This window comes from Anas platyrhynchos, chromosome 1, assembly GCF_047663525.1.
Source record: "Anas platyrhynchos isolate ZD024472 breed Pekin duck chromosome 1, IASCAAS_PekinDuck_T2T, whole genome shotgun sequence".
NCBI lineage: Eukaryota > Metazoa > Chordata > Aves > Anseriformes > Anatidae > Anas > Anas platyrhynchos.
Window position 1 is genome coordinate 97,951,653 of NC_092587.1, and position 27,384 is coordinate 97,979,036.

General features: G+C 40.1%; 1 protein-coding gene across 8 annotated transcripts in view; it reads left to right on the forward strand.

Moving 5' to 3' along the window:
- The window catches only part of VGLL3 (vestigial like family member 3), a 135,122-nt gene that overhangs the window by 23,272 nt on the left and 84,466 nt on the right, over window positions 1-27,384 (forward strand). For 7 of the 8 annotated variants that reach the window (XM_021271038.4, XM_072025650.1, XM_072025641.1 and 4 more), the window contains 2 exons: window positions 4,220-4,720; window positions 10,905-19,201. In XM_021271038.4, coding sequence (XP_021126713.1) covers window positions 4,220-4,720; window positions 10,905-10,948 — 545 coding nt within the window. In that variant the 3' untranslated portion in view covers window positions 10,949-19,201. Of the gene's footprint in view, window positions 1-4,219; window positions 4,721-10,904; window positions 19,202-22,402; window positions 26,716-27,384 lie in introns of those variants that run through there. The other variant, XR_011804094.1, reaches the window with a different exon arrangement.

A 27,384-nucleotide genomic window follows, 5' to 3' on the forward strand; every position in this document is an offset into this window, starting at 1 on the left:
AACCACTGTGAAGAGAAAAATAGCACAGAAGGTCTTGCTTTCCAGAAGGATGATGACAAATCTGAGGAAGTTTAAGCAAAGGTCAGCACAAGTGGCTAGGGAGCTAGAGGAATTTATGGCTTGAGCTGGGACCATTAATGTTAATGGGAAATTTTCCATTGACTTGACTGAGAGCAGGATTGAATCTATGCTTACAAAAAAAGAAGACTGGAACATTTATAAATGGCCCAGACATGCTGCAAATGTTTTAGAGATGGGATCAAGGCAGTCACTAGAGACACGTGCCTACAGCAGACCCTCTTCACTGAGCTTGAGACATATCATGAAGTAAAGGTTGTGTCCTTCTCTTTGGCCTCAGAAATTCCCAGCTCTTTTGCCCTGACTCCCCCCAGTTGCACAACTCTCTGCAGAGTGATATGTAGTAGACAGGCCAGGGTGACCTGGCACGCGGGCTCTTCAGACAGGCTGCTTCCTGACCCGGGGTGCCCCATGCCATCGGTGGGACATGGAGGTCTGCGTGTTCTGAAAGTGTTCCAGGAATAAAGTAAGGGGATATGCCCTCTGCTGTTGCTGCACCTGCTGGAGCAGTATGAAGATACTCAGGAAGGCTACTGGGCAGAGCTGCTTGCTTCTGCATAGGAGACTACAAAAGATGACCATGTTTGTTTCTCCAAAGAAGAGAACCTGACAAGAGCTTTATTGTACCTAAACAAGTTTCTGAAATACGACTGCTTGAAAAGATGCTAATGCCTTAGTCTTTTGGTTTATATACTTCTGTTGAAAATGCTCAGTTGCAGCAAATGTTAATGAATTTGTATCCCGTTGCCTAAAGTAAAATATAATTAGCTTGAATATCTTTTAAGAATAAATTTCATGGAAAGTTAGATATATTTAAAAAAATAAAAAATAAAATGACAATAAATTATTAAAAGATCAATTAGAAAAAAAAATCTTGCATTTGCAAATAGCTGTTTTAGAAAGTATAGATTTAAGTGAAAAATTCTGCGGGAATGTACTGGCTATTTAGCTCATTGCATTATTTCTTTACCTGATAGGACAAGGTTTTATGTTTTTTTTTGTTTGTTTGTTTGTTTTTGTTTTGTTTTGTTTTCATCTAAGTTGCATTTTTTTTAGTGTTGTGATGGAAAAACAAATTGCAATTTCATCATTACATTAATATTGTTTTTTTGTTTGTGTGTTTGTTTCAAGGAGGGATTTTGCTTGTGTACAGAAAATAAAACTTATCATCTGCTGTATATTGAAAATACAGATCAGTCTGGTCAGTTTAGGTTGAAATGAACTTAAAAACTGTCTTTTTATATAATATAGATTCCTACAACAAATTTGAGTAACAGGGATGCTAAATACTTGAAATCTTTTGCAGGGCCTACACTTGAAACTAATGTTACCTTTACGGAGTTTTTATCAACATGTTTTTTCCCAACTGAAAGGGATTTTTTTTTCTCTCCTGCCTTAACTGTAAAGTAATGTTGTGCTACAGAGAATTCCATACATTGTCTTCTTTATAGCATGTGGGCTTTGGCAGGTTTTCAGTGCATGTTGGCCAACCACCATTAACATTTGCATTAGTCACCACTTTGTGGTATCTGAGATGTTGCCATCTCCCTGCCTCACTGTACTTAAAGTAGGAAATTGTGGTAACCGAGTATCTTTCTTGGCAGACAATTTTAGTTAAATACCCCTTTCCCCCTCCCAAAAGCCTGTGGAAGCTATTCAGATACTTTTCTTTCTCAAGGACAGTGCTGAAATCGCTGTTTCTCCATTGCCATGTTTCACAGAGGCCAGGCATCCAACATGACAATATTTGTAAAAATAACTGTCTGTGCTCACTGTTGTAAAGGTAGAAGGGAAAGAACAATCTTCAAACACAATGAAAATGTGTGGTAGTTGTGGGTTGTGGTTCAGCACAGATGGTACTTGTTGAAGATGTTGCTGCACGCAATATTTAGTAGCATCCTCTGTGAGCGTTCAGACTGGATGATGTTTTTTTTGCATGGTGATGTAACCTGGATGGACGTTATATCAACAATGACATGATTTCACCTTGGCCAAAGAGGTTGTCCTCTGCAGTTATGCTCACTGATGTCTCAGTGGTGGCTGAACCATGACAGCTTCTGACAGTGGTAATGGCTTTTGCGAAATGGGCACAGGTTTGACAAATTGAGATGACTAAACATGTTTTCTGTGGCCTAAACCTATTGCATGATTGGTAAAGGCAAACTGATATGCAATCTGGACTGAATTCACATTGCCAGATCCAGTGGTTTTAAGTGCTCTCTCCTGATACTAATTTTGTCCTGCAGATACTCTGTGGTTTTCGGCACTTTTGTGAAGTGAAATGGCTTGCATTTAGGGCTTTTCCATGCTGATAACAGCCAGACAGTTCTCAAAAACTCTCCATTACAATGATTAATTTTCCAGAATACTGGCAATGCATTGTCAAGCTGCGTTTCTCTGTTAGGCAGTGAGGAAAATAACAGACTGGACATGAAGAAGCTTAGTTTGTTGTTTTTTTTGACAGCCCTACTGCCAACACTAAGCCATGTGCACTCTGTGTCTCAGCCTAATCCCCTGTAACAAGGAACAGTTTACAAACAATGAACAATAACAATTTCAGAGGGGTGCTGAAGCTTCTGTTATGCGCTCAAAGCTCTCTTCTAGTATGAATTACAATAGAAATACAAAGCTAAAAAAAGAAGCAGCCTTTTGAAGGAAGCCATATTGGAGGTTTTTTGCAGCCTCTGAGAGTGTTTGGCACAAAGATAAGTTCTTTACATTTGTCCATAGAATATTTATGAAGTTATTTCCAATACCAGAAGTCATTCAGGCTCAATGAACTGCCTAAATCAAAGCCAACTGATGAGTGGAAAAAATGCTGTTATTTTAAAGGATTTTAAAATAGATACATTAGTGTCCTAGTGATGCAGTCAGAAAACTCTCTTAGTTTTTGTTTCCAAAATATTTTTGTGTAAGCACAGTTCAGAGGCAGGAGTGTCTGAAGAATCTGTTCATTCTCAAGGATGTCTTCACCCAAGTCTCATTCCAGTTGCTTGCTAAACAGAGCAAAACAAAAAGTCATTTAGGAAAAAATAATATAAACATTTTTTATAAATGCTATATGAAGGACAGAGGTTTCCTCACCTTGTCAAATATTAAATTACCTTGCCTTTATTACTCTGTAGGCTATTTTTATGACTTTGGTCTTTCATCAGTGGTAAAGTCCTGTATTTTTATGTTTCCATCTTTGACCAAAAAAAAAATATGTTTAAGCAGAGGCATATTGCATGAGGCAGTGCTTTCAAACATGAGTTGGCAAGGGGGATGTGAGAAAGAAGATGCCAATACTTTCCTACACATCAAAAACATTAACTGCTTCTTCAAAAGAGGAATTTTTAGAACGTCATTTCATAATGTAGAGGTATTGGAATGCATTTAAATATGAGTCAAGCCCTAGCTGTAAGGAGCAACAAGTCTCTTTTTCTGACAAAAACTTCTTTCAGTTACATAGGAGACTTTATCTGCTTGATGCTATTGGATACTGAGCAACATGATATAATAAACTAACATAAGATGCATTAGAGATGATCCCATCAAAACATGCAATTAATTTGAAGAAAATTTTCTAAATGATATGTTCTGGTCTGGTCAGGAGCAGAAGTTAATGTCTCATTATTCTGTGTCAATATCCTGAGAGATCTGTGATCCTTCAGCCTGAAGAAGACAAGTCTCCTCACAGGGTCTTATCAATGTGTGTAAATACCTGCTGTGAGCAAATTAAGATATGGGAGCCAGAGTTTTGTCAGCAGTGTTTGTTGACAGGACAAGATGTAATAAGCACAAATTAGAAATCAGGAAATTCCATCTGAATGCAAGAAAACATTTTTCTTTATTTTTTTCTACTGTGAGGGTGATCAAACGCTGGAATAGGTTGCCCAGGGAAGTCATGAAGTTTGGATTTTGGCTAAAATCTGACTGAATGTCGTCCCAGACAATCTGCCCTGGATGACACTGCTTTGAGTCCTGAGGTTGGACTAGCTGATCTGAAGAACTCCTCTCCAACCTCAACCATTCTATGATTTTGTAACTTGAAGCTTGAGTTCAGCATTACAAATTTGACAGTAGAAAATCATTTTAGGGTTTCTGTCATTAAAGTTGATTTTCAGCTTCAGTCATAATTAATTTCTCTTTTCTCTTCCAGAAAACTCAACAATTTCAGGCCAAAGGAGCAGTTTTCCAACTTCATTTTGGACCAGCTCTTATCAGCCTCCCCCACCACCATGCTTAAGTGGAGTACACCCTGATTTCCCCGTTACTGCACCAGGCACCTTCCCAACACCAGATCCCAGCAGCTGGCCAGGACACAGCCTTCATCAGACTGCCCCACCTCCTCCCCCTGCTGCATCTGAATCCTGGCATTATCCTTTAGCATCTCAGGTGAGCCCTTCGTATGCACACATGCATGACGTATACATGCATCGCCATCACCCTCATCCACACATGCACCATCACCATCCCAGTTCGCACCGCGACCCCCGGTACGGGTCCCTGCTAATGCCTTCAGTACGTGCAGCCAGGATTCCTGCTCCCCAGCGTGACGTGACTAAGACAGATCCTGCTGCTGTCACCAGCGCTACCTCAGCATGGGCTGGAGCCTTTCATGGAACGGTGGACATTGTGCCAAGTTTTGGGTTTGACGCAGGTAAGATGGTTCAGTTGTGTCTGTGACTTGTTTTAGCAGAAAGAATTCAAGCAATGAAGTGGACTCCCTGCAGCTCAAGTAGGGTTTGTTCTTAGAGCCTTCTCCGAATAAATTTCCAGGTAGAAATCCCTCCTGAAATTGCTCTCAGAGCAGATGAGCTGTGAAATATCCATCTCCCTCTGCCTTTTGCTGAAAGACCCTTGTCTCCCTTGGTCCCTCTCAAGACAAATGAGTTGTGACATGATACACAGTTTTTTGGTTTAAATCTTGTGGGAAATGGCTAATTAAACTTTCACGTGGAAGCTTCCAGCTTATTCAGCCAATTCATGTTTTCATTCACCAAAATACAGCTCCGATGAGGACTGAACTAATAACTTGTCAGTACATGAGGATTGCATCTTACTCATGTAAATTGGAAAAGCGCAGCATTTCCTTCCTGTGTAGCATCCAGGTGTCACATAAAGAAGAGATGCTGTTTAAGCTGTGCTCACCATCATACTCGATTGTTGTAGGGGATAGGCAGAGGTCTCTGAATCAGATTAATTTTACTCCATCTGTAGCTATGGAACAACCTCCATAAACTACATCTGTTGCATCACAGGCAAGATTTGACTTGAAGGCTCTCATCTCAGCATTAGGAGCAGTCTGGTAGCCCTCCCTGTTTATAGCCATTTAATATCAAAGTGATGGGTGACTTATTTCCAGAATGTCCATCTGTGCTCGTGTGCTCTGTTATGGTCTCTGTTTTCTGCATGATGTGTATCTGACCAGCAGGTTAGTACTTCTGAAACACCTTTTGTTACTTTATTCAGGAAATACTGGGTTTGCATCTCTCTTCCCTTTTCCTTGAGGTATCTTTTTCTCCGTTTTTTTGAGGATGTCTTCTTGATAGCTCTAGCTAACTGATTCCATGTGTAAGAACTGCTTTCTTGCTTTGGTTAGTGTGTAAGGGAAGAAAGAATTGGTGGAGGAAAAAATGCTGTTTCTTAAATATGGAATAATAGAAACCAGAACCCAATTATAGTGAACGTAATGCAAATTTCTTTCTTCCCATAGTAGCAACTTGGAACCTATAACCTCTTCTAAGTACTATGCCACATACTCCTTCAAGAAATTAAGAAAAAGAATAATAGGATTTTTAATACTGGATGATTTTATATTTATTAATAACACTTCCAGCCAACCAGATGATACGAGATGTATTATTACATTTTATGCTTTTATGTATGAGAAGATAACCTAACAAAATCACAATAGTAAGTTCTATCTTTCTGACAAATTCCGTAATGGAAGTTGCTTTCTCTGAATCATGAGCAAATGGTCATTGCAAGTGATGGAGGGGACGAGCCCACTGGTCAGACAGTAGCCCCAGCAGTCCAGCTCCAGAACTCTGTACTTGACTTACCTTTTGGGGGACAAAAGAGCAGCAAACTGTATAAGGGATTGTTTGTCAGGAAGAACCACTACATGGCTTCAGTACAAGTCTCACCTAGGCTGCAAGTTGTTTCTGTACTGAGCAAGCTGGTTTGTATGCTGTTTCTGGTACGTGCTTGATGTATAGATTATAGTCTGTGAGTTCCTCTGGGTTTGAAAAGAAAGATGAAAAATTATATGTGACCAGCTTATAGAAACAGAAGATCTCAGCAGACCAATATCTCTCTTGTTTATGACTATTGAAAATGGCCATGCTCTGAAACACAATAGCACAACCTTATTGGGCAGCCCCAGCTTGATACCTAAGGCTTTGGAAACAATGGACCAGACAATGGATGTCACAGCACATAGTGGTAACCTGTGACATTACAATTATCAGTTTGCTTACCCTGCACACTCCTCTTTTATGATCTCCAAGCAGAGACTTGCTGGGAAGGACAGCAAATCTCATTCAGAGAGATTCCCTTTCCACATCTGGTGGATTTGAGACAAATGCTTTGGTTACAGGTATTCAAGGTGTGACCTAAGTGGAAAGAGGGAGGTTAATTGCTCCAGTGTTTTGCATGCATGTCAAATGGAGTCATCCAGGGAATGTGTGTTGTGTTGCAGGGTAGAGGAGGGAGCTGCTGAAGCACCACACTGAATCATATCTAGCATTTACCATCACTTTCAGTGCTTTTCTTGTTCCCTGTCCACTCTGAAGTAGAGTTTTCACTGTTTAAGTCTCCACAACACACAGAATTTTATTGCATTTAATGCTAGCGCAGGATGGCAACCTCAACAGAGAGGCTAAAAACTAGAGGGCCTGGGGAAGAACGTACTCACCTTCTTGTAAGAGGATTCCCCTGAGCTGGGTAAGGCCATAGTGGCAAGAAAACTTCAGTTCTGGAAGTTTTTGACCACATCTCCCTGAAGAATAAAAGACATCAGCATCTGGAGCTGTCGATATATTAGATTACATAAGCTTCAGTTAATTTATTTGAAAAAAGCTAACACATCTAGAGGATGCTTTTCAGAGTCCTTCAGATATGCAGATGATTTTTTCCCCTCTTACTGTGAGTCACATTTCTTGTGCTACTGTCACATGCAATTATAGAAACATTTGCAAAATTCCTCACGCTGAATTAGACGGAGTGATAGTGTTGAGATCAGGGCAGGCTGGCGGTAATCTTACCCTCGTCCAGCTACATTGTTGCATCTCAGCCATGCAAAGCCAAATACTCCATCTTCTGAATGGATGATGCTGAACCACTTCAAAGGTTAAGAGAGGGCTCCCCTTGCATGCAGGGTGTAGTTTGGGAATTTGTTTCAGAGCAGATTGTATGGGACATTAGCATCTCACTGTTTGCAGAGCTAACAAAGTATCAATCTTTCACGCACATCTGTTTGAACTTACATGGTCCTGTTTTAGTAGGATGAGTAGGGATTAAGCTACCTGATTCCCATTAAATGTGGCTTAATCCTCATGCTGTATGCTGCAAATTAACCCTTTTAGATGCCTCTGTGTCAGTACAAGTGGGATTAAAGAAAACGCAAGCCTAAATCAAAATCTCTTGCAACTTGCTACATTTGTGGCTGCTGTTATATGGTGCCTTTCCAAAGCCAAAGTGCCCAAGCTATGGACCAGCTCGATATGTTTGATATCAAGCACCAAGCACAACATGTTTGTGCATTGAGCTTTAATTCTTTGTCCGACTGATGCCAAACAAAGCAAGGTCAGCCTCTAACAGCACTGACTGCAGTTCACAGCACATATATGTAGATCATTGCTGCAGCCACAGTTGTACAATGTTGGGACTAAATCCTCGCATTCATGTTAAGGGTGAGAAAGCTGAGTTGAGCACTTAAAACCGGGGAGAAACTGCTGTCTTGTTGCCACTGGAGCTGGTGGTTCCAGCCATCCAAGCTTGCCTGTGGGCCCTCGGGAGCAGAGCAGTGGGCACAGACACTCTTCAGGTGGTCAGTCAGATCCAGCTGGCAGCCCTGTGGGTGGAAGAGTAGAGCAACTTGCCCTGCTACTGCGGAGTCTGCTAGTAGGATATCCTGCCCTGCTGTTGGACAGATGTGCTGGAAGAGGTTTCCTGTAACCCCAGCACAATAAAAGCAGAGCAGGATTTTGGCGTATCTGAGGGCTGTAATTTTGTTTTAAAATTGAGGTGCACATCTGTCTGTCCTTATATTTAGGAGAATTAATCAATATTCTCTAGTCCTGGCTAACTATGGAAAGTCCACTTTGGAAATGCTTCTAAATCAAGGGGTCATATTGAATACAGAATTTGAGTGGTCAGTCTGCTGCCTTGCGTAGAGTTGTCTCCATTCACACACGCTACAAGTCGGTCACACTTCATCAGGCTGGTTTAGATGTTCCCACATAACCCGCATACCGTGTGTGTGGCAGTTAGCTACGTCGGCATCTCAGAGATGGAGAGTTCTGCTGTGGAATTACTGGCTTGTACAACACAAGCGAGGGTGTCTTTGCAAATGGGAAAATGTTTGTTCTAGCGGCAGACTGCAAGCTACTGCTCTTGGTTAGTAGCCGGGCTGCACTTGGATTACATGTTTGAACTGCAGATAGTCTTGCCACAAAGGATATGGGAATATAATGAGGAAAAGGCATGGAAAGTGTTTCACATTCAGTTCTGTAGCTAAGGCAACTTTCATTTCTTTGGATTATTTTCTGTGGCTGTTTGAACTTAATAGCTATACCTTAAACCTCCTTGTTACATTTTTTTCTGTTTCTTGCAAAGACACTTAAGTAGGAAGGTGTCTAGTCAGCTGGTTATTCACCTTCTACCGGTCATTACTGTCAGGTGTACATCCTCTTAAGCAGGTGTGTGTAATATATTTTTTTTAAACCGGTATGAACCATTCAATCTATTTCTCTTGCATTGGGAGAATCTATATCAGCTTGCGTTGCCTCTGGTGTCCTGTAGTGCTCCACTGGTAGACTTAAATGGCTTCCTTGCACTCTGAAAAGTTTCTGCTGTCCAACTGTCTGACTCCCCTTTTTATTATTATTATTAATAATTATTATTATATCTTTTTTCTTTGCTTTAAAAAAATAAATAGAAGGGGGAAAAATAACAAAAAATTGTCATCACTAACTCTGAGGAAGCTTTGAAGGAAACTAACAGTAGTTTATTATGTCACTGCTTGTGAGTGATACTGCCAGGAAAACACATAACTCATAAATAAAAAGGAAGCATCCTCATTGAGTAAGAAGTCTGCAAGTGTGGCATGCTTTTGTTGACAGATGTCCTGTGGTTTTTTTGTTTGTTTTGTTTTCAATTTAAAGAAATAGGTGGAATTGCATGTGAAAAGGAGCAGAGATCCACCCAAGAGGTGTGCTCTGCTTTCCCTTGTTGCAGCTGGACATGCAAGTGTTTGGGCACCGCTTGAGAGTCCTCACACAGATGGAGCAATGTGGTGTGATCTTTCACATGACTATTAATAGCTTTGTAGCTCAGCTCTCACATGTTGGTCATCAATAGTGATATAACTGTACCCCTGCATCAAGGATTTGGTGGATGGATCTGAATCCATCAGGCCTGTTGGAAGGCTTTCTAAAAACACGAGTCTTCCTTTGGGTTATGCTGTGTGATCAGATATGGAAATGGGTGAGCCATTCTCAGCACATCTTTAAGTCTCACAGGTTACTAAAAAGGCAATTTCAGCAGTCGTAACACCACTGTAGTCTGTTACAGTTGCACCTATTTATATTAGTGGTGTATTTGGCCTTAAAATTAAGATTAGGTAATCGGTGCATTGGTCTTGGTACAGCAGGACAATATATAGCACGATACAGAACAGAATTGCTGTCTGCATAGCAGTGGTTTATATTGGGAAGTGAACCTTCATTTCATGAAATTTAATTTTCTTGGCTCAAAACATCAAGGGGCAGGTTTTAAATCAGTAAGGCTTAAGTTCCTTGCTACCTCTTAAAGTATGCGCCTGCACCTCTCCTTTTTACTTTCCCTATAAATGAGCAAAACCATATCTTCTTTGGGAAGTTTCATCTCCACCTCCCCCTCTATTGTCTGGATTTTAGGTATCCACCCTGTTGGGTGTAAATCTAGTGAAGATTGAATCCCTCTGGAGTAGAGAAATCCCAGATTATAACACAGGTTCCAAGTCCATAATGCTAAAGCCACAACATAGCACCACATTTATTAGATAGTCCTCACTTTTTATAAAGGAAAATGTTAGAAGAACTCATAACAAATGCAAGCTGAAAATCATTAATTTTTCCCATGTGGAAGCACTAGCCGTTCTTGGCTAAAAATCTGACACTCCGTAGGTGAAATTATTTGGGTTTTTTACTTGCTGCAGGAATATTTTACCTCTCTCCTCTGTAAGGTGAAATACCATAGAAACTGTGAGATTCTAAAGTGTTACAGATCTTTTTGAAAAGAGATAGGGGCCAGCTATTGACTATCAGGAAAAATGATGTTGTTCCATAGTGGATAGCCTGCACAGACCTTGCAGGACGATTTTATCACGCCATGCTCCTCTCCAAATGAGGCCAAAAAAAGGAAGCACACATAATTTTACCAGCATTCCTGAACTGCTTGAGCCAGTCTAAAACTTAAGTGGGGTTTAAGTTTGTCGCAAATAAACTATAAAAATTGAAGCAATAGCAATGTTACTAATAAATCCACTAGGCTGGTAAGTTGTGTTTGTTTTTGTTTGGGGAGGGGGAGGAAACAGCTGTATCAGATTTTAAATGTTACTTTTCTTTTCCAAAATCCAGGTCTACAGCATCAGGACAAGAGCAAGGAAACTTCCTGGTTCTGAAGTTTAGATATAACTTAACTCCATCTAGAGCTGGAGTCAGCGCAGCTGGGCAGGCAATATAACCGTCGTTGACTCCTTCTGCATGGGGCAAAGGACACACATGAAGATGAAGAGCCAACCATTCTGGTTTTGCTATTGAGCCTTTTATTTTTAAGGCCACTTATGGGTCCCACAGAGTTGGAAAACAAACAAACAGACAAACTCGCTTTTCTTTCTTTCCTCATCTGAGCCTGCTGCAGCTGGGCAACCTAACTCCTTTCTGCTACTTTAACAGTGTTTTGTTTTGTTGAGCTTGATATTTTTATGAACAGTTTTAATTGTCAGGAAAAAAGACTCTCCCTTGACTACAGTGCGCCTCCTTTCAGGAATACATTATTTTGTAGCTCTTTGTGCATCTATTTTTGTAGAAATACAGAAAGTTTGGGTAAGGATTGATGGGCTATTTTAGGATGACATATTTTTTTTAAAAAAAAATTGTAAAATTGTTAAGTTCTGTTTAAAGAACTTGCTCTCAGAGAAGCACTGGCAAAAAAAATGTATAAAATGCTATTTTTAGATGTCTGTGATGTGTTTGTGCATTTTGGGTTTGTTTTTTTTTTTTTTTTGTTACCTCAAATATCTATCTTTCCCTTCTTTTTAAAGAGCTAAACCTTCCTTCTTTCCACATTACTAGATCTTGATGTTTTCGTCCTCTAGTTCTAGCTTAAGCAAGTATAATTCACACCTAAAGTTTCAGCCAAATATTTTTCCTGCTGGTGTTAGATTCTAGTAAGGGTGTGTTTCTTCATGTTTCTAAAGACAGCTTTGTGCTGTACTGATTGTCAGAAATTTGCAAACACCTTTAGCATGGAGCAAAGCCTGGGGTTACAGCAACTGCATTTCAAACCCATCCATTCTTTCAAAATGGACCAAATACTTCTATGGATTTTTTATCTGACCTGAGTTTGGACCTCATCCATGATCCACAGAAGCTGATGAATGCAGTCGCCTATGAGTTGTGTTTCAGATGCTCATAGTGATTGTAACTACTAACATACTCATATTTTAAGTCGCGAGGCAGGACTTTCCACTAAGTTATTTCAAGGGTTTTAATCTGTAACATGAATGTTTAGAATAGAAATGTAAATTCTATAAAAATGTGTGACTTGCAGAAACAAAATGTTTTCAAATGGCCTGATCAGTCTGCTGAGCACTGCATGGGAAGAGTTGAAACTTTCAACACTTGTTGATTTCAAAATCTAGTTGCCTAACCTAAGATTTTTTGGGGGCCTTGTGGGACCCCAGCTACAGCTCTTGAATGTCATAGGAAGTTGTATGTGCTCAGCATGCACAAAAGCTAGGCTTTGCTGCTGTAAGGGTAAGAATGAACTGGGAAATTATATGGCCACATCTAGCCACAGCACACTGCAAAGTGTTTGGGAAACCCCATTTCTGTCCTGGGCCTTGAGTCTGACCTGATTAATAATGACTTTAGTTGAAGCCAAGCGGGAGGAGGATCCAGCCCTGAATAAGGGCTACAAGATTGCCATCAACAGCCCATGTCCTGCAATGGGCTGCTGGTGGATCAGCCTCCAGGCCCAGCAAGGTGGTGGTAACTCCAGCAACATGACAGCACATGCTTAGGTGAGACCTAAGGATCAGGATCAGGGCCTGGGTTGCCAAATCCTGGCTATTGCTTGGAAATGTTGCCTTTCTATTCTGTTTACCTTCAGTGAATGAATATTTTTGGGATCCTCCTGTAGTATTTTCCAAGGCTCTCATAACATATTATTTCTGTTATCATTGTTTTCAGACGTAACTGTCTAAAAGGCAAACCAGCTACATGGAGATCAAGACCATAGACATCAAGACAGATTTAAAAAAATAAAACACTTTTAAGGCAGTGAACATTGTGAATGTAGGCTTGTCAGGTGGACACCACATGGGTGTGTGTGAAAAGGGAGGGGGAGTGTTGGGATGTGTCTGCCAGTCTGAAATTCAGGCCTTCCTCCCTGCACTGCTTCTCTCCAAGCTTTTGAACTTGATCCTATGAGGTGCTGAGTTCTCCTTTGACATGAGAGGGCTTGATATGCTGGCACTGTGGGAAGTGGGATTATATCACAGTTTGGTAAGACCCTTAATCATGTATCTTGCTGATATGATGTTTGAGACAGTGTAAAACTGTTGAAGGGACTATTCTTAAATATTACTTAAAAATAATAGGGTTGTTGTTAGTTTGTTGGGATGCTGAATTAAATATTATTCTCCCCCAGCCCCACCTCTTGTCCTTATAGTCTATCAGCATTTCTTCCTTAAGGAGTTTCACTGTCATGACAGTTCTATATATTGTTGCTGCTCTGGTGGAGCTAGCTTCTCTGTTTGTCAATGAATTAGTAACGGAACGGGAAAAGTGCATGGGAAGGAAGGTAACAAAAGCCTTCATGGCTTATTTATTTATCAGGACAGTGTAATTCAGGAAACATCTCAGGAATATGAGTTCCTGAGATAGATTAAAAATTGGGAATTATTACAGTATTAGAAATACTGGAAAAGAAAAAAAAAAAGATTTTTTATTATTATTATTTTCCCCTGAACTTGGCAAAGCTGGAAGGCAGAGGTAATGTGTCACAAGAGAAACAATGAGAAAATTTGTAATTTAACTCTTTGAACATTGGAGATTTTGGGGCAGAGGGAGCAAAACAAAAGGCAGTGTTTCTTTTAATATGTAGTATATTTGACTTCCTGAAATAGTTAATGTCTAGCAAGAGCAGTCTGTTCATTGTCTTTGTTTTTGCAAGCTCAGATTGTGAAGGATCTCCTCCTGTTCCATGTAGTGTCAAAGCAGAATGAGACAGGAACAATCAAGCCTGAAGTTTGCACTGGAATTCCTTTCTGGACTGTTTTATTGAGTTGATGGCTAAAGGGAGTGGATATGTGATGATTCTGTTGCTTCTTTCTTCAAGGACTACTGTCATGCACTGTTTTGCTCATCAGCTTCCACTGCTGAACTTGTGATTGTGCTTAAAGTACTAGTGTAAGTATGTAAGGTTTTGGGAGACAAGTGCCAGTGAAAAACTGCTATTTTCTACAGCTGTTCACACACACCAGTCAACTGACTTTGAAAGACAAATTTCCTCAGTAACTAACTGTCCCCTGTACTAACAAATGAGATGAAAGTAAAAGCACAAGTACAGCACAGAAAGTAAAAGCACAAGCAGTAGCCCTTCTTATATGACCTGTGATTTGAATGACAGGAAAGAAAAATGTCTTATGACAAATTTTTAAGTTAAATTCAGCAGATTTGCTTCTCTGTCATGCGCACACATATACATGCACACTAATACACACGCACAAATGTTCTTATGAGAAGCAGATGCTATGTTGGTATTGCTCTTGAAGGAAGAGGGGAGTGCTCGCTCATGATGTTGCGGTTACAGCTTATTGATTGCAGTGAAAAATAATAATAATAAAAAAAAAGGATGATAAGGCCACTCATGCTACCAAAGGGCCCTTAAAATCAGGTCACAGGCAAGTTATGTCTTAATGTGTTACTCAAGGGCTTGTTTCATTCTTTTTGTGTGTGGTGAATTCCAATGATGTACTAAGAAAGTGAATGATTCATTTTTTGAAGTCTTATAAAAACATGATGTACTCTGACACTATTTCTGGGAGAACATAGGGAAACTATTGTTTTATTTCAAGAAAATCTAAATACTAACCTCTTAAAATTGTTCAAGATTTTATTTCATTCCTATTAATGTTGAGAAATCTGCTGTCATTTTTTTTTCTTGTTTGCTTGAAGACTGGGAGTTTTCTACCTGATCGCCAGTTTTTGAAAAGCAGATATCCATCTTGTTTCAGCTGCATTTTCCCATCCTAACAAGATGATGCAATACTGCAGCTATTGAACACCCAGCAGATCTGATTTCTGGTGAGCTGAATAGGCTACACTTGACAGCAGTAAAATGCACTTTGTTCTAATTCCTCTCCTCACTAGTAACACAAATTCAGTTATTGGTTTTTCTGATGCCTCTTTCACAGTGTGAAAGTCCTCAGTGAATGTTAGGGTTTTCTCAACCTTCTGCTTCTCCTGCCTTGAACCATGCTTTTGGGGATGAATCTCTTTGCAGCTTTCAGAGAGAGAGACTGATTGCACATCTCTTGAGAACAGAGGTTGTGGGATGGAAGGGAATGTTGTGTCTCCCCACCTGTACTTATGATCAATTGCCTTGCACATACGCAACCTTTCTGCTTCCAGCCTACTGTGTATGTCTAGCTCTTCACTCCCATTTTCTTATGTATGTGTATATATTTACACACATGGTTATACCTAGTTCCCTCTATTCCACCCTCATACTTCAAATTAATTGAAATTGAAATGAATCTCATCTGACTGAAACAAACAACAAAAAAAAAATATTTTATTGCATTCTCCGTAACCTCAGGTGTGAATGGATTTTTTCCATTCTTGTAAAAAAAAAAAAAAAAAAAAAAAAAAAGTGAAAAAAGCAACCCCATACCTCTAAGCCCAACCTTTCAAAAGCCCTGATTTGTTTTACGTTAAAGATGACCATGGAGTCAGCCGAGTTATGTAGAGAGGTGCAATATGTTGCCTTTCAACAGAAAAACATATCATGTTGAATACAATTCTTTTAAATAATTTCAGGTACAATGTTTTTCTCCATATCAATGGACCATATGTTTCTTTTAAACAGTTTAGAAATATATATATATATTAAATTGATTTCTTGGCTTTAATACATTTGCCCTGGTGCTTTTAAAGGTTATTTGAATGACAAATATTAATTGTGTGTAGATTTTTTTTTTAAAGTTGATGCATGTTGTTTGGAACTGAAATCTCATGTAAAGCAGGATAGTATTTAAAAATAAATACTGCTTTTACATGTTAGCCCTATGGGCACAATCAGACAGTTATGATGCAAGAAGAGTTCCCTTTAAAGCCTAAGGGACTCGTGCTGGGGTGAGGTCAAAATCCCAGTCCCTGAAACAGGAAAGGCAGGAGGGGTCTTCTTGCAAAGGTTGAGCTGGTTGGTAATGCTGTTAGCAAAGATAATGATCTTCTCCAGCATTGTATGCTGATGGTTGGGCAGCCACTACACAACGTTAAAATTAGACTGTACTAGCAGGTTTACACTTGTCCCCTCTTACATGGTGAACTGCATGCCAAGGGGAATTAAAGATACCCCTGGAAACCTGTATTTTAGCTGCTCTTGGTCTGCAGAGTGCATGTAACCCTGTGGCTGTTCTTGCTCTTGTGGTCTCCATGATGGGACCATCTCCATCCTCCAATGCCTGGAGTTCTCTGTGAACTTGCAGGGTGTTTTTAGCACCTAGTAGAGGTTGTTTAGAGACAGTGATGATTAAAACATCACAGTTCTTATGCACCCACTCAAAGGCACAAGCCTTCAAGATGGATCAGCTGTGCATCATTGATGATGGTCGTTACAGAAGCCCTATTCTTGTTTCCCTCCCTCAGTGTCTGTGTAAGTCTTTGATGGCATTGAGATCATTGGGACCAGCCGTGAATGCCTGAACTGCAGTCCAGCGTTGGCTGGCACAAAGTGGAGGCCCAGAGTCTGGGCCAACATTAGTTAACACAAATTGGAATCCTCCTTGATTCCAGTGGGCTTGGGCTCAGGTAACTAGTACCTATTATAAAACTTATATTTATAGCAGTTGAGGTTTACAGTAATCTAGTAAAGTATCTGCAGAAGTATGCTGCACTTTCTCTGCTTGCTGTTTGTAGCTGTCTTTTAAATCCATCTGTCAAATCAGGGTTCCTCTCCTTCCCCACTTGATTTCCAACCCTGCTTCCCTCAAAACTCCATTGAACATTTCATCCCTCTCATCAAAATTGGTGGGGGACTTTGTATAAAGAAAAATGTCACTGTTTTAATTACTGAATAAATAATTTAATGTGAATTTTATTGTTATATTTTTAATGTAGCTTTTTTGGTTTGGTCTGTATTTCTCAACAGTTAGCTAATGCTTTTTTTTTATTCTTATGCAAGTGAAGAACTCATAAATCTCTTTGGAAATTACAGCATCCTGAGTATCTATTCTTTTCAAGAGATTTAATTTTTTACAGCTAAGGGTTTGTTTCCTATTGAAAACACTATAAAACAAGTGTTCTAAGATGGCCCTCTGCTGAAAGTGGACAGAGTGAAATCCTAGCATATAAGGATATAAGGATTCCAGTTCAGATGTTGTCAATTGCTTCCTCTGTGATGTCTTATTTGTTTCTTTGTTTATATCTTTTTAAGTTGCCTTAGTACTAGAGGCTACTTTAAAATCACACCTAGTAGAATCACTACCTGATGCTTCTTGGTTGTATGAACCTTTTAATTTTTGAATTTTGTTGTTATTTTGATGGTCATCAAGTAGAAATTTTCCATGAAAGTTATTTACTCAAATTGATTTATTTATTTTTTTTTTTAATGGCAAAGTTCTGTGATTCGCATTCAGGAAGTAACTTTGCCCTTGCTAAAATTATTTTACAGCTGTTTAATTATGAAATGCTTGCATGTCTGTGTTCTGGATCGAGGTCTGAAGGTTTGATGTTTCGGTCACAGATATATCATTTACTGTTCCAGCAGAGGGGGGGAGGGGAAACCTCCAAACCTTGGCCAAGCAATGAGCTTTTGAAAAATTGCCACTTGCATGCGATCAGCAGGGAACTGTTAAGAGTTTAGTTGCAAAATTCTGTAAAGATCCTGACCATATGGGCTGTGCTCTGTTTCAGAGCATCAGTAGATGAGCAGGAATTTCCCATATGTCCTGCTCCAGGCACCATTTCCAGGACTGGACAACAAGCAGAGTGCTTTGTCTCTGCTCAAAATCACCCTCTTCTTTCTTGGGCCATCAGAAAAAGGTAGAGGAGTTGCCAGAAACATAAGGAGAGGAAGGCCAGGGAAGGAGGAGTTTGGGTTCAAATCTTCCTGTAGGAGAGAATGGGGTTGGGAGCTATTGGGAGATAAACAGTCTGCATGCACAGTAGAGATGAAGATGGAATGGGGACCACTTCAAAACAAGCAAATAATGCCTAACGATTGTTTGGCTTATACATGAAAGAAGTAGAGGGGGATGTGACGGCCATCAAAAAATACGAGAATAGTGTGGGGACTTAGAAATTTGGGACAAACTATGTGTCAAGAAAAAGTTAGGATAAACATTGCAGGAAACTTATTTCTTTGAAGTGAGCTGTGTACACTGTGGTTTAGTCTGTGAGGAAAGATGAGGGAGCCCAGTTGGTTTAAGACAATCACATATATCCTCAGTGAAGCAAATGCATTTTAGGCAGCAGCAGTACGTTAATGTGGAGGATGAGCTAGCTTAAGTGCTTTTTCTTCTCCCTGTAACATCTTCTACTAGAGCAGGGCTCCAGTGGCCTTGCCTCACGTCTTGGTTTCCAGGTGCTCATGGATTTCTATATGATCTAATTGTATCACAAAGCAAGAGGAGGGGAAGGGATGCTCAAGAGGGAACATTATTTTGTCACTGATTTTGTTCATGCCAAACTACAGCCTCTGTTCATGTATATTGGTGCCACTCAGTTGACTTAAGTGATCTTACATCCATCAAGAATCTCATCATTTACATCCTAATAAATCTAATTCAGAGTTTTATTAGTTGGAAACTAGGTTCCAGCCTGGTGCCAGGGGGAGGTGCTTTCCTTGGTGCCAGGAAGGACCTCAGCAATGCTCAGACTGCTATGAGGGCATGAGGGAAATGCCATGGAAAATGTGAAGAGCGAGACTGTCATCCGCTGCACTGCTGGGGAGGCAAGCATGGCCAGGGGCCAGCTGCTGGGGTAGGGTCTGCTGGTCCAGCAGTTCCTTCAGCCCTCCGTGGGGACCCCTGGTGCAGCAGGGCCGGTCGTTCCAGCAGGACCTCGGGCTCCGAGGGATTATGCTGCCTGCATGACGTGGGAGGCCGGGTGGGGACCGAGACATCTGGTGAGAATTCCTCACGGCTGAGCTGTGCATTGGGCTGGGATGCCAATTAATTTAGCTGATTTCTTTTTTGGGGTTGTTGGGAAGAGGAGGGGGGCTGGATGCTTCAACTTTCCAGTAACTGTCTCTCCTTCAGAACATCACTTTTGCTTTATTTCAAGAGAAGTGAGAAATGATATTTAAATAAATAAATAAATAACCACACACTAATGTCTTTGCCTTCACAATAACTGTACATCTGCAATGGTTTATCACTGTGGTAAAATGAGTGGGTAATAAAGTTTTGATGTTGGTCATTGTATGTACAGAGGTATTGCAGTCATTGAAAATGATTTGTTATGTGAATGCCCATAGTAGCACCAAAGTTCAAAGAGAGGTGGTTTGTTTTTCATGCCCATTTAGTTATGAATAACACCAGCTCTAATTTCCTCCTCCCACCAGCAAGCAGAGAGTTCTACACTGGAAGCCAAATATAGCAACAAAGATTTCTATATCTGGCCAAAACCAAGAAATCTGTTCCCTTTTAAGAATAGCACTCTATTCTTTACTGGTGGGGATAGATAAAGAGAAAATTCAACTTTAAGGAACTTTCTCAGTGGGAAACTCCCTAGTCTCTCTTGAATGTCCTTTTTAAGAGTATGAGGTTATTTTTTGTCATCTATGTCAATAGGGATGATTTCTGTAGAGGCTCATCGGTAAAGCAGTTTTGTGGTGGCAGTCTGTATAAATATTCCTCAATTGCTGGTGTATTGTTTCAGCCCTGCTTTGTCTTCTGAGCAACAGAGCCAATGCCGAATGGAAACTCCACAAGCTGCACAACTACCCCTGCTTTTTCTTCACCCTTTTCTTTCAGGTTTTCTTTTGTGGGGAAGTAATTCCTTGGTTCTGACAGATTGACTCCTGCTCAACCTGACAAGTAAGCTTGAGGAGGCGGCGTGCAGCAGCATTGCCTACATGCTCCCTTCCTTCTTGGCTTTTTCATCAAGGAGGAGTATGTGGGAAGCCATCCCTATGCTCTTTTTCATGACTTTTTTCCATTTTCAAGTTGTGTAGTGCCCACAGAAAGGTGTCTAGAGTTGGTGGGCTGCCCAGTTCCCTGCCTGGCTGGCTGGGCTGGAAGAAAAAGGAGGCATTGCAAACTAAAAACAGAATTCTTCAAGGCCAAATGCTTCCACCACTGATTAGTTATCTTTCCTGAACTGATCATCAAAATGAACGTGGACATGGGTGTCACTCTACATTTTTTACGCTGAAATTTTCCTATACAAGAAGGTAACCAACCCTTTCTGATCTTGAGCAGTTTTTATGACTTCTCTACGCTATCTGAGGAAGGCTATTTAGCCCTTTCTTCGAAGGTTTTATTCCCATTCCAACCCACCCCCACCACCCACCCACAAGAAACTGGCATCTGTGACATGTGAACAAAAAATCCCATTCTCTAATGTACCAGCTGTCCTTGTTTTAGAAGCATTGCCTCATTTGTTTTCAGACTGGTTGGCTGAAGGTCTTTGCTGTAAGGTGAACAGTTCAGGATTATAGATTTCAATCTTCCTCCTTTGGGATTCTGGGATTTTCTGCTGTTGTTGACTTCAGTAGAAACAGGTTTGGACACCTAATGCATCTTAAAACCAATGCGGGAAAGCATCACACAGTGAATCTACTTGTACTGGATTTGTTCTGCAAGATGTCTTACTGATGGAGTTTTAAATAAACACAGGGATGTTTTGAAATATTTTGTGTATGTAAATATGTAAAATATGCAAAACAAACTTAACAGCTGTGGGGTGTACTCATTGCTCACGTGAGGAGGCTTTGTGCAATGTTTTTTTCCATCATCCCCTCTTTTTTAAGCCTTTGCATCTGTTCCAAGATAATCACTTCTCTGTGATTCACATTGGACAAGGAGGGCGGAAGCTGGCTGGGCCTGTGTGTTGCCCTAAAGGGTGCCCAAACTTCCATGAAGAACCTCATACTTCATCATGAAGCATACTTTCTACAAATCACAGCAGCATGTGCCCTGTAGGCAATGCACAACAACCGCTTTACAGTAGAGATGGGACACGGTGTGGGTCCAATTGATCTTGGCCACCCAAGAGCGGTAATGCAAGGCACAACACATAGCAAAAAAACAAAATAATAGTCACCAGCATATGAGTCTTAGTTTCCTGAATTTAGTCTTTTTCTTAGGAAGGGGTGACAGTTTTGCATCCTCAAGTCCTCTATTTAGCCAGAGGGAGCTGAAGCCTAGGTACACATGAGATCCTGCTGCAGACTTCAAGAGTACTTCAGTAAGAAGAAAGTAGCACAGAACAAGCTCAGTCCATAGCACTATTAGACTACACTTTTATTTTATTGTTGGTAAACAGTATGCTTCTTTTAAGACATCTTTCCAGAGAGGGTAGTACATCCTCCATGCACATCAAGTCTCTGCATTGCTTCTGAATGCATCAACTCCAGGATCAACATCACAGGATGCTTTGTATGACTTAGCTACCTGTTGTTTTTAATGATTTCTCCACCCTTATCCTTGCTTTTGTTTTCCATTTCCATTGCTTTATTGGCAGGTTTCCAAACTCCTGGCTGCCTGGCAATGTGGATATCTAGGCTCACGGCAGAGTAACTCCATGTCACACAGTTAGCATCTGTGTGCACAGTTTAGCCTGTCCAAAAGCTTGGGCTCATGGGTGTCAGAGGGTACAAAACAAATACAAGCTCCATTTCCTGGCTTGGTGGTTCCACTCACAGCAAAAGGAAGTGCTTGGTACGAACAGCAGCCCTGGGTAAAAGGCAACGTGGAAGTAGAACACTGTTAAGCAGTAGCTCAGCAGGTATCCTGGCTACCTCAGGAAAAAAAAATAAAAAATGCACTTACTCTAGCAAGGAGATAGTGCATTCTCCAGAGATGTATTGCTTCTTATTCTCCTTTCTCCCAGATAGATTAGCTGCTGTAAGTATACGACTCAGGAGAGCCTAAGTATGTTTCTACTCACTTCCAGGCCTTTTGTGTGAATAGGCTTGAAAGGATTTTCTTGGTTTCAGAACTTTATCACGCCATGCAGCAGGTGCAGCATACCCATTCAAACCTTTATATGATGAGTAGACTTGCCAAAGTCTCAGTCATCCTATAAGGGTCTTGAGGGCTTTTTGCTTCCTAGGAAAAAAACACAGTGATAAGTGTAATGATTTGTTTGCTCTCAATGGAGCTAACCTTTATAGATGTGGCTTTAAACATTTTGGAAATGTTCTTTTGCATGGTGTTCATTATGTGACTGGCACCTCCCTGGATTTTCCTACCATTGCCAGTTGTCCTAATCAATATATGTATATATCTTTATGAGATCTAGTATTGTTAGAAAGCTCTTCCCAACCTTACTTGTGACCTAATGCAACAATAAAAGTCAACACCGTGGTGGGTCAGGACATTAGCAATCTATAGCAATGCCTTTGTGCTATATTTTCCTAGTTTTAAAAGTGACAGATTCCTTCCATCTTGTTTCCTCAGCTCCTGTCTCATGTGACCTATAGAGACTGCATATACATGTATTCTACCACCCTTTTCCCCTTGCAGCGACTGGAAATTGCTGCCAGCCTGGATGATACAGCAAAGTCTCTGAGGCAACTGTTAAAGCCCGTGGCCTGAAAAAATGTGACACTTGTATGGCTCATGGGTTGCATGGTTAATTTTCTCTTGTTTTATGTGATGGAAAAGTAGTTGCTTTTTGTATAAAGCTAGATGTGAAATGACCAGAATATTACATAGGCAGAAACAATTCAAGAGCAGAATGCTGAACTTTTTCCTGTTCTCACCACCACAATGCCTCTATGTTGTCCTGAAGAGACCAACACAGGAGATGGCCTTTCATTCCTCACTCCAAGATTACTAGCTAGAAAGCATTTTTTCAGTTGCTTTCTGTTTATGATGCTATGCAGTATGTGCTGGTCTCATCAAACGTGGACAAGAAGCACCAAAAACATTTGGCTAGTGGTTTAGCTGCAGTAGCTGCAGTTCTGCTGTTTTCCATGAAGAAACTCATCATTCAAAGTATGCACTTGTAAAGCAGCGTTTGCAATGTGAGGGTCTGGTAACAAACAGAATGATGTCAACCTTGTTATTTGGATTTCAAATATGGAGAAGGTTAGAGGAACACTGAAACTAAATAATAAGATGTGTTTGTTAAGCTGCAAATCTGTCCCTTCAGAAATTAGTTACTTCTAGTATTTCAAACTGTATTTTGGTGTTTCTTAATAAAGTTTCTCTTTGGTAAAGGACAAAAAGTAGCTGTTATCCATGAAAAACATTGTTGATTACTTTTCCTGTGGCTTTTTGCTGACTTGAAGAAGTCTGAGAGAAGTATAGAGAACTCAGATCAACCAGTGTCAAAACCTCTAGTGCCCCCATGCACAGTTTCATTCATCATTGTAAACTCTCTTCTGCATATCTCAAACCTGTTATTTTCTTTATATGAAATCGGCAAACATTATAATTTCATCTCAGTTGGAATATTACTCCCCCCCCTCCCCCCGCCCCTTTGATGGGTCAGATTTAAACCATCTGCAGGCAGATGGAAAGGAAAAGTGGAATTATTGTTTTCACCAAAAAATTTTGCAGCTGTCAGGGTGTGTTTGACACAAGCCTGATGGCTAAAAACAAAGACAGGACACATTGTCCCGGCTGGATATCAGAGAGCATAAGAACTCTTCATGGCCAGCTCTTGGACATCTTGGGGCTAAATGAGGTAAACAAAATCATTACTTAGCCATACTCTAGGGCTTTCCAGAGAGATCTCTTCACTGAATTATGTACTGCTTTTGCTGGGCCTCAGTGAGACCCTATCGGTTTTGGCATGAGGGGGTGACTCTCTAAGTGATAGTCACAATACATCATAGAGACCACTGTTTTGTGACGGACATACCATGTGGCAGAGGCTGCAACCATCGATTCCAGTACCTGTCATTACGTATTGCTTCTATAATTCAGATAATTTATGGCTCTGTCATTAACAACTGCAGACATGAAAAAGGGCTTAAAGCAGAGCTTTCTAGGAGGGACACCAGGAGGTATGGCTTAAGCCCTCCCAAAGTGGACTAGAAGATTATTTCACCACTTCATATCCAAACACTAGTGGCTCCTAGGTCATACCAGCAGTACTTATTTTGAGAGCAGGCCTTTCCACAGGAGTATAGTCTGTCTGAAAACCAATCCAACGCTGCTTCAAGCATGTTTCTTCTGGAGGTTTTTTCAGTCTTCATTAAGAGTAACTGTTCCTCCTGCTTGCAGCAAGCTAGGCATCTTCAAGAAACATAGATGAGTTTCCACCGGGACTAAAGCACTACTCTTCTTATGCACTTGTTGTGTTATATGTAGAAGCATGATTCTTCATTGGTAATGTAGTGTTTAAAACTGCAAGGCCTTCCTAGTTTGTTTCTTTTTTTTTTTTTTTCATTTGATGACAGACTTTTGCTGTATTTTTTTTTACTTTTTTTTAAATTTTATTTGTTGTTGTTGTTGTTTTAACTACTTGAATATTAACATCAGCAATATAACCTAAGATAGTTAACAATAACATTTTTGTCCTTTTCATTATGAGTTTTGAGAGTGATTATCTTATGAAGTCATTGGGAGGACTATTTTTCTGCTCTAAAGTGACAACCATGTATTATCTTGATCTCCCAGGACTGACACTGTTGTGTTGGTATTTACTCATGTTGCATTTCTTCCCCAGATAGTTTCTCTGTATACATCTGTAGACAAAATGTGCTTGAGCTGAGCTAAAACTAAGAAAAAGTCATTCAGGAACTGTGAGCTATTATCTGTCATTAAGTCATCTGGACCCTTGTGGTGCACAAGTTTGGAGTTGCACTGCTGTTATTCTGTGGTTACTGAATATGTTGTATGACAGCTCAAATCGAAAGAATTTTGGAAACAGTTCATCATCTAGTTCAGAAGACCCAGTTTCACACTGATTTTGGATCAAGGTATGATGGGATCGTGCTGCTACAGTTGTAATTTGCTAGCCTGGAAGGAAGGAAAAGCCCCAAAGATGTTTCCATTATTTTTTCACTCGTTCTGGGGGACCAGAATTTTAACTTCAACAAGAAAACCAAGAAATCAGAGAGATATTGGCAGTATCACCACACAGAGACCTCAAAAAAGGTAGATCACGTAGCGGCTGAATCCTATTCATATCACTATCATTAATCCAGCAGGTATAGTCCTAATGGAAATAGTAAGAAGATCTAGTGAACCAAAACTGACTTGCACAAAGGGAATATTCTCTACCACTTCTGTACTTGATATACAGTGCCTGGACATGTACTATGTAAAGCCTTAGGGGGAGGATGTAACAGACTGTGCTCCCAACGAGGTACTCTGCAGTCATTTACACCTGCATAAAGTAGGTGCGAAATGTTCCCATTCAGAACTGGAGATGTTCATTCTCATCTACTTAACAGGGATGTAAGGATCATGGAAATGGCCAGACAAGGGAAAACCAGACCCAGCATCTTGCTGGCCCCAATAGTGTCCCCAGCTCATGCTGGTTTATCTGGCAACCAGACTCCTGGACAAGCCGGGAGTGCCTCCGCTCTGTGCCCTATCTCCATGAGCAGTTCTGAGGGGAAAATTATTATTATTATTATCAATGATAACAACAACAATAATAATAAATTAAAATCACTTGTACACTTATTCCTTTGCTGCTTATAACTGTCTTTGTAAATGGGAAAGAGAGGATACTAAATGTTGTCAATGAGGTAAGGCTGCTCTGCTCTCCCTGAACCATCCATTTGCATGCAGTTTCCTACTATCTGTAGGTTTAAGAGATCTGTTCCCATGTGGCAGATCCAGCTGTAAGTCCATCACTCATTGGAATCTCTCAGAAGGTGCATCTGTACCAATCCCTGTACCTCCTTGAGAGAGAGATGATAACAGGCTCAAGTAACAAGAGAATCTGAAATAAAACTAAGAGAGTGTCATAAGAGATGACAAACATATTACAGAGCTTTGAATTAACCTGAGGTATGTTTAAGGAGGGAAAAGCCTGGGACCATACAAAAGGAGTTTATAGAGAAAGCATTCTGGGGTATAAATATAACTTGTAGATGATGCAAAATAGCTCAGCCTCTGTCTCTCAGGAAAAAATGTAGAGATTTACATAACTCCTGCAAATGGCCAGCTGCAGAGTTGTGCAGTTCTGTCACTGGTGCAGCTCTGCTTCTTAACCATGGATATTTAGTTCCGTACTGCAGCCCTACCAGTGGTGTCTTATAGTTTGAATGAGAACAAGAAAATAGTTTTGTAATGATAGCTTTTCCCACTGTCTGCAACCTGACTTATGTTTAACAAAACTGATCCTCCAATTTGTTATTTCTTTCCTTTTAAAGAAGTGTTTTAATACCTAGACATGATCCAAAAGCCACTGGATTTTGAAGACATTATCCAGCATTTATTCTGGCTGTTTTGTGTGCATCAGAGTCCTGTAACATTTGTTGCTCTTTCTCAGACACAGCTGAATATGATCTGCCTTCATAGCAGTAGTGATGTAAGGTCTCAGATGGGTCCCTCTCCATTTCTGCAGTTGTAGGTGAACTGAATGGTCATTATTAAAGCAGATTCCACTTCCAGAAATGTGATGAACATTATCTTTTGTGATCAGTATATTCCACTAAAAAGTAAAATATTTTGATTAACTAATTAAAGGTCAGGGTAATAGGGTAGAAATTTTCAGCTGAGTACACAGCTGGCTGGGCTGAAGGAAGCGATAAAGGGCTTTGCTGCAATTCATCTACCCCTTGCTAACAAAGATGAAAGCTCAGGTAAGCTTTTTGTGTTCTACCATTAAACTAACTTTGCATCATATTTGTATGGATTGCTCTAGAGTACACAAATCAGCTAAGTGAATGTTATCGATGTGACAGGCCGTTGTTTCTTTTTTTCTTTTTTTTTTTTTTTTTTTTTTGTTTACCCTCCTTTCTGTTCCTAGAGTTGAGGAAGTTGTTTTCTTAATTAATACCTTGCAACTATTCATTTAATAGAACTTACAGAAGGTGTCTGAAATTTTTAAGTAGGAAGAAGTGAAGTGGTATAACAAGATATTATCGATGCATTTTCTGTTTTGAGGTATGGTTATTACATACCTGTTTGGTTTTAGTTTCCTTGCAGAGGAAGTCATGTAGTTTTTTGTATCTTTTTTCATCTTCTCTGGGAAATTTCTAGAGAAGTTTGTTCTCAAACTGAACTCTGTAATGGGTACAGTCTTTTATTGGGCTGAATGCATAATAATAGGTGTGCTTCTGAGAATGGGTCTGAGAGCACAAAGTTTCCTGAAGTCAGTCCTTAAGTAAAATTGTAGCACAGCTGAAGCTAGGTGGTGTTTTACTATTGATTTCACTAAGGTCCTTCTTTTCTTTATTATTATTTGCTTACCTGAGCTGTTCAAACCAAATTGTGAAAAATGTGTACATTCTGTTCCACTTCATAAAGAA